General features: G+C 33.5%; 1 protein-coding gene across 16 annotated transcripts in view; it reads left to right on the forward strand.

Annotated features, from left to right (window-relative positions):
* LOC138703320 (germ cell nuclear acidic protein-like) overlaps window positions 1-18,976 on the forward strand; it is a 300,735-nt gene that overhangs the window by 96,527 nt on the left and 185,232 nt on the right. For all 16 annotated transcript variants that reach the window (XR_011333103.1, XR_011333098.1, XR_011333100.1 and 13 more), the window contains one exon: window positions 13,047-13,363. Coding sequence is in view for 8 of the 16 variants with exons in the window: in XM_069831106.1 (XP_069687207.1) it covers window positions 13,047-13,363 (317 nt within the window). In the remaining 8 variants the exon portion in view is untranslated. The remainder of the gene's footprint in view (window positions 1-13,046; window positions 13,364-18,976) is intronic.

Here is an 18,976-nt window from a genome sequence, read left to right on the forward strand (position 1 = left end):
AGAAAAAAATTAATTTCATGCATCTTAATCAATTTATATCTTGGCAAATAATAAATATTTTAAAAATCCATGTGACAGTCTTTTTCCTTTAGGTAATGTGGGCTTGTGGTAAAAATTTCATCACTATTGGTTAAGAAATGCATCATATGGAGCAATTTGAACATGTTAAAATGTAATAAAATTTAAAAGGGAGAAAATCAAGTTTTAAAGTACAACACTATGTTTGAGTACTTACACATTATGGAAATTGCTTAAAACCCTCCTGCCTGATATGTTGACCCCTCCTGCTGCTTTTTCCTACTTTCAGTGACACTTTTTGACAAACGTAGCTTCTTCCTGCTTGTTTTGAAGTTCTCACTGGTTGAAGTAGCCGCTTGCTGCAGTCGACGCTTGTCTCTCCTATTGCCAATTTTGTATGCTGCAGGAGATAATTTCACTGTTGACACTAAATCTCTCATGGAAATGTTTGCTGTACAACCCATGTTAAATTCAGTCACAGCAGAAGTAACAGCCACTTCAAGTTTTTTTTTTGATACAAAAATTTCTTTTGGGCACTTCCGCCATATCACACTATGAACACTTTCATTCACATTTTGAGTTTTTCCTGCAGTGCACTTGCTAAGAAGTTCATCACTAGCTAGTCTACAGTACACTGGCATGATTTTAGCCACAACATCAGGTCGCAACACTGTCTTCATGGTTTTCAAGTCATGCTTCGGAACAGCTTCTTGCTTCGCAATGGCCCGGTTGAAGAAGCACCATGACTTTTCACCACTAGTGCATCTTGAATGCAGGGGCTTGTCATCCGTGGACATTGCATGGTCAAGTGTTTCATAGATGGCTTTCTTCATCTTGTTTACATCGGGGATATTATCAATAATGGCCTTTCTGTAGTAATTTTGCAGTCGAGGTATCATTTCTGCAGTCAGACTTCCCTTTTTTTTGCCTCCGATTGAGGAATCTGTCCCTCTCCATTCCCTAACAATATTCTGTAGACCTTTACCTACTCTCTTAGCAACGTGGTTCACACATTCTTCTTTTCTAATGTCAATGCCTTCACCATAAACTTGAAGCTGCTGAAGGTGATGGTGTGTTTTTGCATCCCCGTCAGACAATAAGGTTGTGTACCTCATATTACACAACCTAATGGACCGGGTCCAGAGAATTTCTGCAGCTTTCATCTCCATGGCATTTGAAGATCCATCAAAATTTTTCTCACAAACACCAGCATCTTTGTGACTTTGATACCACTGTTTATATTCGTCACTTGCAACATCCATTTTTTTTTCTGTCTTTTCACAAGTACTGCAATATTTTGACATTATTTCAAAATCTAACACTAGCCCTGTTAAAATATCTATGACTAAACCTAAACCATACTTTGATGTATGTCCACGCTTCATCCATGTGCCATCGTATGACACACCAATATTTATAACATCACTATCACTAATAGAACTGTCCACTTCCATGTGAGCTCGTCTAACTGCAGAGTGAGCATTTCTCAACACATGTTGTCTAACAAGTTTTTCTTCCGTCAGTTTTATCAGGTGAGAGTTGAAGGATGGTGAGCTCAAACCTGCCATACCCATAGCCATACAATGTTGTTCCATAGCAGAGTGTCCTTTTCCCATGGTAACAAAGGCGTTGACCATTCTCCTATTTACATCGAAGGGAGGTCGAGTTGACTCAGTGTTACCTACCTTAGGGCTTGTATACATTTCATTCAACACTGTGTTGCAATTATAACACTTCACTATCACTTTAAATGCAAAGCCTGATGGTTCAGTAAGCTCAGCTTTTGCACTATCCATTCCACATTCACCACATTTTACTCCTTTATACAGTTCACTCCACAAACTTACATGCACTAATGTGTAGTCTTCACTACACTGGGGGGCACTTATATTTGAATTCTCCTGCAAGTTGCCATATTTTATCAACTTTATCTCACTAGCACTTTGTTTATTATTTGTTTCTTTTGACACTTGATCTTCATTATCACCAACTAGGCCTAACACATTTTCTTGTTGCACACATTCCACAATAGTTTTGGCATTCTTCCACCTTATATTTGCTAAATTTTTAGCCCTATTAGCATATTTTGATCGTTTCTTGCCCTTATTATGAATGTCACTTAGTCTATTCATGTTTAGAAAACTAAAACTATGCCTAAAATGCTAAATGTTGAGTTATACACGTGGTCTTGAATGTTATTGTGACGATTCCTAACCTAATGCACTTATACTAACTTATTCACACTAATATATACAACTAATTGAATACAAAATTAGTGTAAAACTTTAATAACATCCTAAATAACACGAAATCAGCAAAACAAGTATGAATATTCATGTACAAACGCACAAACTCGAGAAGAAACGGTCCACAAACAATATTTTGCCGTTCAGTTTCAAAACGAAGTATTTGCAGGGCTGACAGGCAAGCTGATAGTATATTCAGGAGTGACAACAAACTTAATTTCACTAGATACACACCAGAAAAAAAACTAGCCCGCTTTATTCAAATTACAAAGCTCAACATAAACTTTAGAGCTGACAGCTCGTTTAAAGGGCAACGAAGCACGTGCAAGCAGACATTTAAACGTCATGTGACATGGTTTAAAGGGCTCCCAAATAAAAAATGAGGCCATATTATGAAAGTAGAAGGTTTAAATAAAATTATGAACATAAAAACAAAAATTTGTATTTTTTTCCATTTTTCCACATTTTTCACTTGTTCGTTCCCTTAAATCCTTAAAAATAATGTCTCACCGGGGATCGACAAAATTACAAATAACACATTAAAGATTATCATTAAATATATATTAAAACTGCTTGTTTATGTGTTCAATCTATGTCTCACTCAAGGAGTTTTCCCAGAATCTCTGAAAAATGCTGTAGTTGTACCGGTCCATAAGTCAGGGGAAAGAAAAGGTCTGAATAACTATAGACCTATATCCTTGCTCTCTAGCATTTCAAAGATATTAGAGAAATGTTTAAAAAACAGATTAGTAAATTACTTAGATAAAAATGAAATTCTGTCCAAACATCAGTATGGTTTCAGAAATAAATTATCTAAGGATGACGCAATTATTGAAGTCACTGGTAAAATTATGCAGGAGTTGGCTAACGGTTCTAAATGTTTAGGGATTTTCTTAGATTTAAGGAAAGCTTTTGACACGGTTAACCATCATTTACTTCTGGACAAATTATTTGATAAAGGAGTCAGAGGTATTGCGCATAAGTTATTTCAATCATACTTAAACAAAAGAAATCAAGTAACCAAAATTGATGATATCAGTGAAAATGTAAATATTGATATAGGTGTCCCTCAGGGAACAATTTTAGGTCCTATTCTATTTTTAATATATATTAATGATTTATTAAACATTGATTTGAAAGTACATAATGGTTCCTGTTATTCTTACGTTGATGATACGGTGGTGATTTTCAGTGGTTTAACTTGGGAGAACACTTATAAACATGCCAATGTAGGTATAAATTTGATCAAAAACTGGCTTGATGCAAATTTGCTATCTCTAAATATAACTAAAACTACTTTGGTGCCATTTTCTTTAACAGTCTCTGGCTTGAACAAATTAAAATCACTTTCTCATTTAAAATTAATAATTCACAACTCATTTTGTAAACTCCCTACAACCTGTAAATGCCCTTGCCTGAAAGAATCTGTAGATGTGAAATACCTGGAAATTATTGTTGATCAGCACTTGAAATGGGATAGACAAATCACATTTTTGTGTAACAGGATCCGTAAAACAATTTACAAATTTGTAAACCTTCGCCATTACTTGCCTACTCATGTATTACCTTTGGTTTATTTGGCTATAGTTGAATCTGTTATCCAATATGATATAACTGGATGGGGAGGCATTACAAAAACTGCTCTTCTTCCTCTAATTATGTTGCAAAAACATATAATCAAAATTTTTCTGAAAAGGCGACTGGATTATTCAACAAATTTGATCTATTCCAAATTGAATGTTTTTAGAATTGACCAAATTTATAAATACTCTTTAATAAAATTCTATCATAAAAATAGAATGAAATTTGTAGCTCAGTCACATGATCATAATACAAGACGAAATGAAATTCTTAATTTAGTTTAACCTAAATGTTTCACATCTGCTGCTTTACTACATAGTACAAATTATGATCCACGTCTATATAATTCGATAATAAAATTTCATCCAGAATTGATAACTTTAAGCAATGAAATTTTCAGATCCAGAATTAAAAAATTTATATGACAGACTTCCCTGTATTATATTATGTACCATGTATTGTAAAACAAGTTTATTCCTATCCTAAGTATATTTTTTCTATCTTATCTTGGTTACTATATCAACATGACCTGTACCAATTATACTACTAATAATAAGTTAATATTAATCCACCAATCTCAACATCGTCTCTTTTTTTCACTCAGTTATTACTAGTATTATTGTTACTAACTTTATTATTATCATCGTTATGTGACCTTTTTCTTAAATATTTTGTCTACAAAGTACGTATATTTATGTAATGGAACTGTCCCCGAACATGAGCTTTCTCTTTCGGGGTACTTTAATGTAACGTTTTTATGTATATGTTATTATTAAATAAATCTAAATCTAAATCTAAATATCAAATTCACATGAAGATACTACTTGTAAACAGTCAGAGTTTTATACTGATTTGTGTAACATGTTTGTATATACGAATATATCATTGCACAATCTGAATAACCCATATTTTAAACAATTTGTTATAAAATATATTGGTAGACAACTGCCGAGTGATACAATACTACATACGACCTATTTACCCAAATGTTACGAAAAAATTCTAAATTCCATTCGAACAGCTATAGGCAGGAAAAAAATATGGGTATGTATCGATGTGATGTAAGATATTCTTGGATGATATGTAGCAAATGTTGTTATTGTTGTTTTCTAATGCCAGGCGTTTGACAATAAAGTCATTTGACCTCTTGGACTCCATTATTTTTCAAAGATATTATCATTGTCAGCCAATGAAGCACAGATTTTGAAGTGTTCCGAATCCATTGCTTGGTTTGAGTTCCACAATGGGCAGTTAGGGGACTGATACATTCCAATTCTATGCAGGTGTATGTAGCAAATGTTGTCATAGGAGTGCTGCCCTCAACAGAACCAAGCAAGAAATTTGTGTTGACGTCTGAAATATTGAAAGAAGTAAATAATGTAACTATTGTCAATCTGTTTGAGAGATCTATGTCATTTTTGGCCTGAGGGTATTAAACGAGAGAATGTGCTGCTTTTCGTAACTGACTGTGCGCTGTATATAGGAAAAGTAGGAAAGACACTGAAAGAAATGTATCCCAATGTAATGCATTTGACATGCTTAGCTCATGCAATTCACAGAGTAATGGAAGAAGTGCAGGCTTGCTATCCAGATGTTGATAGTTTTATTGGTACTGTAAAAAAAAAAAGTGTTTTCCAAATCTCCGTACAGAATGCAACTGTTCAAAGAAACAGCCCCAAACATTCCCCTACCACCTCAGCCAGTATTAATGCGATGGGGAACTTGGCTGTCTGCAGCAGTCTATTACACACAGCATTATAAAACAATAGTTCATGTGTTCCGTATATTCAATAGTGCAGATAGTTCTGCCATTCAAATAGCCATTCACGGTTTTAGAGGAACTTTTGCATGATCTGTTATTTATTGCAAATAATTTTAGTAACTTAATCAAAACCATCACCTTCCTGCACTCATCTAATTCACAACTTTGCTTTTACTCTTCATGCTGTTCAAAGTATATCAGACATAATTCAGAAAGTTCCTCTGATGGTCCAGCTGCCAAAAGGGTGAAACTTAGAACAAAAAATGTCTACAGAAAAACCCTGGGTATAAAGCTGTGTGAATTAAGCCATAATATGTTGTTGCATTCCAGTAATAGAGATGACATTTTAAATATGCATCTGTGACATCGTGCGATGTTGATTGTTTTTGCAGAACAGGAACATTTTTGATAAAAGAACAAACTTAATGATGTTGCATTTTCAAATGTGTGTCGTACTGTACTGTAATGGAAGCCAATTCCTTTCATGATACTGTATGAAAGAAGCATGTGAGAGTGCTCCATATTTGTTTTCCTCCAGTCTATAGGCACCGTGCATGGGTCTCAAAATCGTACTGGTGGCGCCACGCAGTGTCTCAATTCCTAATTAACTACAGGCTCGCAGTCATTTACTAGTCATGTGTGATATACAAATTACATGTGGCTTTCTACCGATAAAAAGTTGTAATATTAGTAAGAATGGGTTCATTGATTCATAGTGTTCTGCCCAAGGGCAGGTCTTTCACTGCAAACCCAGCAATCTCCAGTCTTTAATTATTTTATAGACTCAGTGGAAAGTTCAGTACTGCTAGAGGAATGTAAAAATGTAACTACAAAGTTCCTGAAATATCAGTGAAGTTGTTTGGCATTTAAATCAGATTTCAGACCATTGAATGAGGGTGAACAGTCATATTACGAAAACATTGATATACTTATATTTGATGTCATGACGTGCGTAATATTTGTGTGTATAATGTCTATAAATTACTTATTTTAATGTGATTTAATTCTAAAAGTAGTCTTAATTACACTTCCTGAATAATGGGCGACTGCAAATTCTTTAAAACATAACACATAATGAACAATATCATCAACATACTACCTCTGATTGAGGTTCTGGCTGATATGTATATCTGTTATCAGGCTGTACATCTCACTTGACGATATGTGTCAGAGGAAGAACAATATTGTTTGTATGCATATGAAGTCTGACTAGTGTAATTTGTAGCTAGTCGGCGATATATGCAATGGAAGGGAAAAAGAACTGGCCACTCTACCTCATGACATTCTGGCCTAGTTGTCTCATAAGTGGTGCCATGTTGGTATCACTTGTGAGGTTCAGATTTCTCTTTGGAATAAACAACAAGATCAACATGCGGAAGTAGTTCAATTGATAGTTCGTGTAAAATGTTATACTGTATATTTTAATTCACTGAATGCACCTTTCAACATGAATTCTAACACTGGCAACGCTGTAAGTAGTTTCGACTTCTTCAGCTTTTAATTTACCATCATGCAGATACGGTGGAGTAACAACAATGATCCCTTTATCGGAGAGGTTTGTTATTATTCCGGGAAAACCTGACTTCATCACCACCTTCTAATAAAGTCAATAATCCGCAATCAGTTATGAATGTGTCACTCGATCTGGCTCGGTAGCATTTAGATTTGAAGGACACCATCTGATCCACATTGGGTGGCTGTTCCACTTCTGAACAATTAATTGTCACTCTACATTTTTCAATATTGCAGGCATTGTTTCCTGAATACTTTTTCTGCTAGGCAAAAACCCAAAATTACAGTAACCATTGTGGATGTCAACAACATTAAAGTGGCGGTAAAAATACATTATAATTATAATTGTACGATTAACTCTGAACATCACCCTCATAGCAGAATACGACAATCCAGTTTTCATTTTAATTGGAGAATATGATTAGACGATTCTCTTTACTAATCTTACTCTTGGATAGAATTTTTCAAAAGCTTTCGATGTGAAATTCACTAATAAAAATGGCAAAAATAATATGTATGGGGCGTTTCGACTATCTATGGTAGCTATTTTTGGGGTAAATGATAGAATTGGAAATATTTCTTATTGTGATTCTACGGGTATGATTGTGTTTCAATTAGCAGCAATTTTAACAATATATTCGAAACCACAAATGTCACTCCCATTAAGTCTGATAGTTCTGTCTCATATTTTATTGTAGAATAATTTCGGAAACCTTGCATTTCATTAAACATATCATCTGTTCCTGAATGCTTGTCATAACATTTCTTATGTGACTTCAGTTCGGCATGTAATGGAATAGACACTTGAGTATACAATTCACACAGTTCAATTGTGAAAGAAAAAACAAAATCACTAAGAATGGTTTCATTTACTTCTGCCTGTATGGCTACTTCATTTTTCGAAATAACACTTGCTTAACATTCGCCTTCTATAAAACTTAAATTTTCATCTTTTCTTCTTCTTTATGCATCTCTTTCGTACCTTCCCGGAGCTAGTTGAGATGAGGCAGTCTTTTTCTTGTAATCTTTTATAAAAATACTGGGAATGGTGTGCTAGTTTTGGGGGTGTTCTGATCTCGTTCCCAATAAAATGAATACCGTAAATTCTTGCTGTAGGTGTTGGTTTCCAAGGTGAACCATCAGCACTTGAAATCAAGAATTAAATATCGATATGAATACATTAAAAAAAAGTATATTATTATTTATTATTCCTAATATTATACATAATATATATGTAAAGAACTCAGTAATTATGTACTTTTTGAAATTTAAATGATAAATTCTTGTCGTTGATAACTTAATGGTTATTTATAAACATAATACTATATACATTCTATTTTTTATATTAGGTCTAGTATATAATGATACTATGATTACAAGCAGTGTAGCCTTATTTACTTTCGTCTGCATACTGGTTGGATCCACAATTAGCGTTGTTGCACTTCAGTTTTCTGTTTTGGGAATGAATAAAAACAATATCGGTTGGTGTATTCCTATAAGCATTACTACACTCAACACAGCAATTTGCATTACCTTTCTGCTTTTTGGGATCATTCATATTTCTAATCATTTAACCTGAGATGTTAAGTATATTCATACGCTTCAAGTACAACTCTATCGCTGCTGTCCTGCAGTTAGTAACAACAGTCACCACCAGAGGAGCTTGCACGGTGCCTACACCAGTGAAGAAGTGTGCTCTCTGGTCGCACATGCATAACCTCACTCTTAGAAACACTCCAAACATACTGAACCTGACACCGTCATGGTACTTTTCTCGGTCTTTCCCAATGATTTTGTGAAGAATCCAACTATTTTCATTCAAGTCTTGCATTACAAAATTTATGTAATTACTTACGCTTAAAATCCATGAGTGCGCTATTCTGTTCACATGAGAAGATACACTTCATATATTTGTTCCATTTTCACTACTTTTCAGTACAACTTTACAGCCAGCAAACAAAATTATTTCAAAACCCAGGTAAGTAAAATAGTTACAAAAGTGTTATTATAATCATCTTGTGTGATAACAAAGTTGGGCCAAAATCCCTATATTGGTAAATTTGAGAAAATTATGCATACACCATTTGTTTATAAAGGATAAAGACATTTAAAAAATACCAATAATTCGCAAAAAATAGTTCAGATTTGCGAAAATTAATGTTAAAAGTATGATATATCTCTTATAATTCGCGTAAAACTAACATTCTTGCTTCATTCATAAATAACTTTCTATGTTTATTGCTAAAAAAAGACTCTGTTAGTTTAAGAACATATACTGTATTTCATGGTTATATACAGTTGAGCAGTAAGCTTTACTTGTGAGATGGTAAGACATTTCAACGTAATTTATTTCTAAATTGATCCCTGATTTGCATTTCTGGAGTAAACACTAGCTTTTGTACTATTTAAAGATTCCGTATGTTCAATACCAAGTTACATTATAAACTTCCGACACAGTAGCAGAGCTTGGTTTCATTGTACCCCCCTCTCCCACTGCATAAAACATTATGTCCCAATTAGCTCTTCCCTCCACTTAGCCCTCAGGTTATAATGACACTTCATTGTTAAGAAACTTACACTTTTTAATGTAGAGGGCTATATTATTTTATACATAAGTACTGTTTTAATACCAAAGATTAAATGTGTAATTTATAAATAGTATATATATCATATTACACAACTTTTTTTACAAAAGTCAAAGGTATACTTAAAAAAGTATTGTTTTTTTTACGAAAGATTCTAAAACTTCTTTACTCAGAACTTTGATGCTGCAAATGAATTGATAATCAGATTAAAATCTGTCTCCCGAGCTGTGTTGTTTTTAATGTTCAAATAGAAAGTCCATTGAGTCTCTCCTGTGACATTGTACTTCTAAGGTAGCTCTTAATTAGCTTCAATTTTGAGAATGATCTCTCAGCCTTCACTCTCTTCATGGACATTTATTTTATTTACACAATGTAAATAAAATGTAAGCTGTACAAAAGTCAGGAAAGCTGGCAGACAAATTGAATTTTGACATATAATGGCTTTGAAGAGATGGAAAAATTCAAATATCTTGGAGCAACAATACCAAATATAAATGACACTCGAGAGGAAATAAAACAGAATAAATATGGAAAAGGCCTGTTTATTCGGCTGAGAAGTTTTTGTCTCTCAAAAAACCTGAAAGTTAGAATTTATAAAACAGTTATATTACTGGTTGTTTTATATGGTTGTGAAACTTGGACTCTCACTTTGAGAGAGGAACAGAGGTTAAGGGTACTTGAGAATAAGATGCTTAGGAAAATATTTGGGGCTAAGAGGGATGAAGTTACAGAAGAATGGAGAAAGTTACCCAATGCAAAACTGCACCAGAGGTTAAGGATGCTTGAGAATTAGATACTTAGGAAAGTATTTGGGGCTAAGAAGGTTGAAATTACAGGAGAATGGAGAAAATTACACAATGCAAAACTGCACACATTGGATTCTTCACCTGACATAATTAGGAACATTAAATCCAGATGTTTGAGATGGGCAGGTCATGTAGCACGTATGGGCAAATCCAGAATTGCATATAATCTGTTAGTTGGGAAGCTGGAGGGAAAAAGACCGAGACATAGATGGGAGGATAATATTAAAATAGATTTGGGGGAGGTGGAATATGATGATAGAGACTGAATTAATCTTGCTTAGGATGGAAACATATGGTGGGCTTATGTGAGGGTAGCAATGAATCTCTGGGTTCCTTAAAAGCCATAAGTAAGTAATGGCTTTAGTCATCTGATACTTATGGCGATTTTTATTTAATTTCTCAAAGTTGAATAGAAGCTAACCATTTGTTGAGGGAAAGAATTCATCAGATCCCTATTATATTGATCACTTATAGTCCATACAAAACTAGAAAGGTATTGATAGTTCTCTCACACGTGGGAAGGAAGCGACATTGTAAAGTTGTGCGATAGTGCTGCACTGGCTGTTTGCGCTGCCTGCTGTGTTGGTACTGTGCAGCTAACGTGAACTCGTAAATTTATATCATACGGCCTGTGACTAGACAAATACTATAATAATAATAATAATAATAATAATAATAATAATAATAATAATAATAATAACAATAACAATATCTATTATTATTATTATTATTATTATTATTATTATTATTATTATTATTATTATTATTATTATTATTATAAAAGTGATAAAAAAGAGAGTGAATGTGAATATGGTACAGTGTGCAAACGATATATACTGTAGTATAAACTGTAATCTAGGTTCCACGCAATAAATTTAAAGTTATAAAAGAAAGATACAGATTTTAGCTCCATGGACTACCTTACATCAGCTAATGTCTCGTGGAGAAGGGCCAGTCCTACATAAATCTGAATGTCATAATGTGATGAACTGTACAGAAAATAGTGAGGTGTGTGGTTTACTTGAGCCAGGCATTTCAGATATTATTATCAGTAACAAAGAAGTGGAATCAATTAGGCCTATTTCATTTTATTCTGATGACTTAAATATGGCGAAAGATGATAGTAATCCTATTTCTGATGATCCTACAAGCTGCATAGTAAATAAATGTTTTCGCTATCAAGTCGCTAAATGAAGCTACATTACTCAAAATATGGACAGCTATTTTAAAAATCCATGCAGGCAATATATTGACTTTCAGAAGTATACATAAGTAGAAGATTGTTTTACAGAACCATGAGGAATGATGAGAAACAACAAAGATAGTATCAATTCTCTCCATTAACATCTCGCGATTATTGGGTTTTTTATTATTACTATTATTGTTATTATTACTATTATTGTTATTATTATTATTATTATTATTATTATTATTATTATTATTATTATTATTATTTATAGTCTAAATTCTTTATGATAGTGTGCAGAGAAGAAACTCTGCCATGGAAGGTTCTGCATCTTGTAGCAAAATTTGCATCCTTTCAGCGTAGTTCGTAATATACTGGTGGAATAATTATGAAGACAATAACCATGACAGAACACAAATACTTGCTGTGACACAGTAACGAAGATTAAACTCTTCTGAACAAAACAGCTGGTAACCATGTGCTTGCTGTGAAAGAGTTGGCAACTCCGACCTGTCACCATGGACTCTGGTTGGCTGATTTGAGCAGTTACCTTGTGACACCTTGAAGCCGCTGAACTGTCAATACCTTTCTAGTTTTGTATAGACTGTAGGCATTTTGGTAAACGGTAAAGCTCACTCCTGCATCAGTAACTCTGTCTAAAATTTTGGGACTCAAAACTGCCAATTTGTTTATTATTTGTCTGAAAGACTTAAAATGTACTTTCATTCGGGAAATTAGAATGTCCAACACTTTAAAATAAACTCTACTTCGAACTTCTTTTCACTGTCTTCGATCATTTTATCTTGGCAAAGTTCGTCAAAGTGTCTTTTTTTTTTTTAATACACTTTGGAGTCTCTTCTTTTGAAAATTAGATTCTATTCCCCATGAAAGTGCAAGTTCTGTACTTGAGTTCTTAATTTGTTCAAAAGAATCCCTTAATTGTCTTAGCTCCATTGTTGATGTAGGTAACAGCGTCTTTTATATCAATAGACTTCTAGAAATATAAATAGACTATATCAACATTATTGCGCCCATGAACCTCCTGCGCATCCCCACAGTTGCAGGGGCTGCAGGTTCATATCTCCACTCCTGCTTCAACATAAAATTGAAATGACAATTTTACAAGAAGTATTGTTAACCAGATTTGAGGTGTGAAATGTGTATTGTAAGGAAAGAAAAAAGCCATTCAAATTTTAAGTAAAACGAATTCTGTCTTAATGAGAAAAGTAGCAAAAACATCATTAAGACCTTTCCCTGGGTATTTGCAGTTATAATAAAATTACTGGCCTCACATTTTGTGTATATGTGTGTATGGATGTGCAACTTTTATTGTGTTTTCTTTTATTTTAGGAAGAAGAAAAATGTCAATGATCACCCAGGTGGCATATGTAGAAAACTCTCTTTTTCGAGTGTTAGTACCAGCACATCAGTAGAAGATAACAGTAGGCCTAATAATGAAATTTTAGTCAAAACCATTGAAAAGAAATCTGATGATTATAAGAAAAAGAAAGCAACAAAGAGAAAACGAAAGGTTGTACTGTCACCTGTAAAACGAATTAAGGAAGCCCCAAAGATTGTGAAGAGGACCAGACTGAAATCCCGTCTCAGTAGTGAAGCCAACAGCAGCCATTGTTCTCCTGTTCTCAGCTTTTTGGCCTCACTTTCAGGTATTTCTTATTTACCTTGAAAAGTTAATTTTCTGACTATTACTTCTTATACATTCATTGAGTTGCAAAGATTAAAAATATCGACGAGTTAGAAAAGAGTTTATAGAGTGACTCTTGCACTGCCATATTTGAAGCAAATTGAAAGTGTGTCCGCCATTTAATAAACGTCCAAAACACGTGGGCGTGGTGATAAGTAAGGGTTGAGTTGAGCAATTTGTAACATTTCGTTTATGTAAATCACTTCAAGTGAAGTGTAAAAATCTGGTGCTTCGTAAAAAAATTTTACTTATGTGCTTGTAACTTAATCTAAAATACAGAATTTTATGTACGAGATTTGATGTAAGGCTAACTCTAAATTTAGAATACTTGAGCTATTCTTAGAAGAAATCTAAATTATCTAAATAACTGAGTAAAATTGTCATGTACATTTGACAAAAGTTCCAGCAAAAATATACTGAAGGAAATGTTAATATTATGTTTTTTTTTTTTTAAATGCGACCTGCAAGACTGCCTATAAAATGAACTGAGTATGATTCAAATTATTATTATTATTATTATTATTATTATTATTATTATTATTATTATTATTATTATTATTATTATTATTAGCTGTTTCCCAGTCTTCACAAGTTACTAAACTATTTATTATACCGTAAGATATTATAGAATGGAAGTTGGCCCTAACTGCTTTAAACAATCCTTATTTCTAAGCTTGTAACTTGAGTAAAATAGACACATCACAACACGCTTTAATTTTTTCTTTCTCTTTTTTTATTGCAATAGTTTATAATTGAAGACTTTCCCGGAATAAAGATGTAACCATCAAAACAGTAATTCATGTTTCAGGAGAAAGGAAAATAATTTCAGGGGCATATTTCATTAGGCCTATTTACTATCACAACCATTTGGCAAAAAAAAAGATTCTAGTTTATTCTTGCATAGAACATAATAATTTGTTACAAAAAATTCTTTAAAACTACTTTTTCCACCTACATAACGTATTTCAGTAATCTTATGTTACACCCTTTTTTTCTGGAAAGTCTTCAATTATGCTCTTTTCTGTTCCTCCAGTCAAAATACTGCCAACAACAATACAGTCTACACTAGAGTTTTGCAGAAGTTTGGATGCCAGTGTAGAAATACTATTTTAATATTATGTTGCTATTAGGTTTTAACTGGGTTTCAAAGGAATTATAGTGGTTTTATTCGTGTTTAATTTAAGTCCATTATTTGTGAACCATTTGTTTGGTTTATTGTTTGTCCCTGAAATAAACCTACTTTTTATAAGTTACATAGCTCACTGTCTTCTTCTCTAAGCAGCAAGGACATAAGGAGCAGAAATAAAGGACATCACACAATTTTGTTCATTAACAAAGCACTGAAAAGCATAGAAGGCGAAGATCTAGTGTTTTGTTTTTAATGAAGATGAGCAGAAAATTAAAAAGTTGTAGGTACTTTGCTGGGCAGCAGCATCTTCTATCATAGTTGTTCAATATATATTTATTTTCGAAGTGTCGTGAACACAAAAAGCTATGCTCGGTGGGATACCATTTGTCTGGTTTCATATTTATTACCCACTGTGTGATCAGTTTATTTTTTTTTTTTCAAAGTGAACCTGCAAAATATATATATATTGTACATACTGCAGGGTATATAAAAATTTATGCATGCAACAAAATTCTGTCAATTAGCAAAACCATGCCTTAACTTCATAAAATTTAGCTGAAATATGATACATCCTTAGTATTTTTTTTTCTGCTACTGCAGTTATATGCAGCATACACAGGAAGCATATTTCTTTTTCTTTTTTTCTGGCTGTCATCTCCATATGAAACACATGAAATTATACAACGAAGGGCATTTATTCAATGGCTGCTGTATTTCACTGAGGCACCACCCAGAGCGCTTACAAGCCAACCTGGCCACTCTAAACTCTTTTCTAGCTTGCTGAAAAATATACTTCGAAAAAGCAAATGAATATTGCGTAATGTAATAGTGATTTTAGAATACGTTTAAATTCATGCTCTTAAAGAGAATAAGCAAAGAAAGCTTTCTCTGAGACCATTGACATAAATCAAGTGTCTTTGCTGCATTAAATAAATAGAGAGAGAGAGGGTGGGGGAGGGGGGAGAGACTATTGGATAGAAGATTCACTTAGTGTTCTCTTCAAGTTGAAAGTGTGCTTCAATGCTAGCATTTAATTTCATCACTGCTATTTCAAAGTTTTATGTTTGAAATACTAGTGTTGTGCATGTTAATAAAAAGCATTGCTTAAGATGAAATTTCAAAATAAAACATGGTTATATTATTGTTGACATCCATTTCATGAAATCCATGAGTACCGTTCAGATCTGAGAGTACAACAGTTTGCTAAATTCTTGCCTGTGATACTAATGTAGAGAGGATATTGTAATACAGTATACTCTCGATTATCTGGTCTAATGACTGGGAAGAGGTACTCAGACAATGCGAAAAAACGAATAATATGAATTATTTTGCATGTACCATAATATATATTGGACTGTTTGGTGAACAAATACTTTTATATTTATATTTAACTTTATATTTATTGTAATACACACAGTAGGTGTATATCATTTTACATATGATTAAAATTCACTTACAATTTAAGATTGTGGAAAACAAAAGCAAATTCATTTTCCCACTCCCTCAACAGGAAACCATTTACTTCGAAGTAGCGAAGCTTAGTTCACAACCAACTGTTTTAATTTGAAGTACAGTGTAATTTTTTCATGACTTCTTACCACTTTATATTGTTTGTTGTTCAGTCAACTGTCCGAAAACAGATCTGAATCTCACAAGTGATACCAAAAGGCACCACTTATGGGGCAACTAGGCTAGGAGATAATTGGGTGAGGTGGACAATTACTTTCCCCTTTCATTGCATACATTGCCAATTAGCTACATGTTACACTATTCAGACTTCAGATGTATACAAACAGTTGTTCTTTCTCTGACACATGTCGTCAAGTGAGATGTACTGCCTGATAATAATAGGTGTACGTATCAGCCAGACTCTAATTAGAGGATCACTTTATATTAATAAGTAATAAATTGTTTTCGAGCGTACGTCATGAATGGGTAATCTGCAAACCGGATAAACCATGAACGGATAATCGAGAATATACTGTATTACAAAATATCAATTTGGGGATGGCTACGGGTTAGTGAGTAGGATTTGTGACCTGAGACTGCTCAGGTGTGGATTCGAATCTTATGGGCCAATTAACTGCAGGTAATTAGGTTTATTTTTCTTACTAGGTTGTCTTCTGCAGCTGTGAGAGGAAAACCAGACAGTCTCATGGCAAATCCTTGCTTGATCTCATCTTACTGTCACCAATTCCATTACATTTCCAACCATTTTTCTGAAACCATTACTCCTAATGTCGGTTTTTTTTTTTTCGAAAATGAACTTCTCGAAACAGTTACTTGTAATGTACATCTTAGAAAATAGTCTTGTTGCACAGATACTTTGTACGTCCCAGAAAGGAGGCAGTGCGCATGATTAGACATACAACAGAACAAAACAAATTTTATTACATCAACTAATCGAAACAGTTACTTGTAATGTACATCGTAGAAAATAGTCTTGTTGCACAGATACTTTGTACGTCCCAGAAAGGAGGCAGTACGCATGATTAGACATACAACAGAACAAAACAAATTTTATTACATCAACTAATCCTTCTCTTGTGAACCTGATCACCAGGGAACGGATTTATATGGACTAAAAATATATGAAATATGTAAATATATATGTAGTTATTTTTACCAAAATATGGAATTAAATATGGATTTTTACCAAAATATGGAATTAAATATGGACTTAAAATTATAAAAAAATGACTATGTACGTTAAATATTGGTACATTTTAATCAAACTAAACAAAAAATATAATGGACGTACCTTATCTTCCAATGTAGTTTCAACAAAACACAATTTTTATTGTCTGTTACCATAACAATAGGTTACAAACATTTCTTTCAAGTGCTGAAAAGTGAATCTTCTTCTATTGTCTCTGAGGATAGATTTATACTGACTAAAAGAGCGTTCGACGTCACAAGAAGTAACTGGTACATAATTCAATTTCACAATGTCTGCTGGGGATAAGTCCAAGTTAATCTTCACTGTTGATTCACCACTCATCACAGCAACAACCTTTTGTAGTTCTTCATATCCAGGGTTTTTTGAAAGTACAGTGTCCACCTTAGCTCTTACTGCATCTGCAACTTTACCTCTACCACGATTCAGTTGTTCCACAGTACTATTTATAATTTCAAAACTTTCAGATAGTGAAAGGTGCCTATTTTGGAGACTTTTGAGCGTTTTTATGATGCATGAAAATGTATGCTGAATGTGAGCTAAGTCATTCTTCACACTTATGTCACAGGTAACTGTTTTCGCAGTATCAATTGAGACTGCATCTTCAGAGTCCAATGCAAGGAGAACATTGTTAATAGAGTCTATATGTTCGGCATAATATTCAACTGCTTCTAGCCATGTACCCCATCTAGTTAAAATTGGCTTTGGTGGCAATGGAATTTCAGGGTACATTTCTTTCAACACGTTAACTCTACTGGGAGCTTTGAGAAATACTTTTTTCACTGATGAAATCAACAAATCTACTTTAGGGAAATTGTCTCTGACCACTTCTGCCACACGATGAAATGCATGCGCCACACAAGTAAAATGAGTCAATTTAGGATATACAACAGATAATGCTTGTCCAGCTTTGACCATATAAGGGGCAGCATCGCTAATAAAGAATAACACATTATCGTACATAATACCCTTTGGCCACAGGATACCCATAGCTTCGTTGAACAGTTTAACTATAGTTTTGTTATTGCACTTTTCTAGAACATCACAATGTAAAAGAATTCGTTCAGAATATTGTTCACTTAACAAACCGATAACTACATTACCAACAAGTCTACCTTCTTTGTCGGGAGTCTCATCAATGGAAACCCAAATTGAACTATCTTTAATTTCATCTCTTATCTTCTGTATTGTCTCATCGTAGATGGATGGAGCATACGTCTTCCTAAGTGTTGACTCATCCGGGATTGTATGTTGAGTATATTTTTCAAGGAATTCCCTGAAGACCTTATTCTTTAGTTTGTAGAGAGGAATATCAGCAGAGATGAGAGAACGGCACAGGTCGATGTTAAACTCAGATCTTACATTCGATGTTGTTGGTTGTGTTAAAAACAATTGTCTCTGCTTGGAATTTAGTTGTTTGTTGGCCTGATGTTTACTAGTTGTAATGTGTTGTTGCACCAGGAACTTTTGTGTAGATGATACTGCACACTGACACAAATTACAAAATAATATTTTATTGTCAGTTGATAAACCATCTTCTTTAAATTCTGAAATGTAACTTGTTAGTTTTGATTTTAAATTGACTGAATGACGTACTTTTGGCATATTTACCGTCTTTATAGTATGATTTACAAAACTGAACCTATGTGTACTCTGACTGGCATTTAACTGTTGAGCTGCACAACTGAAGTCTGTTAAAAATTTTAAATTAAATTAATACAGTTTTGTAACTTACTTTCCCATTGTTGATAGGACTGCTAATTTTCAAA

The sequence above is a fragment of the Periplaneta americana genome, chromosome 7, assembly GCF_040183065.1.
Source record: "Periplaneta americana isolate PAMFEO1 chromosome 7, P.americana_PAMFEO1_priV1, whole genome shotgun sequence".
NCBI lineage: Eukaryota > Metazoa > Arthropoda > Insecta > Blattodea > Blattidae > Periplaneta > Periplaneta americana.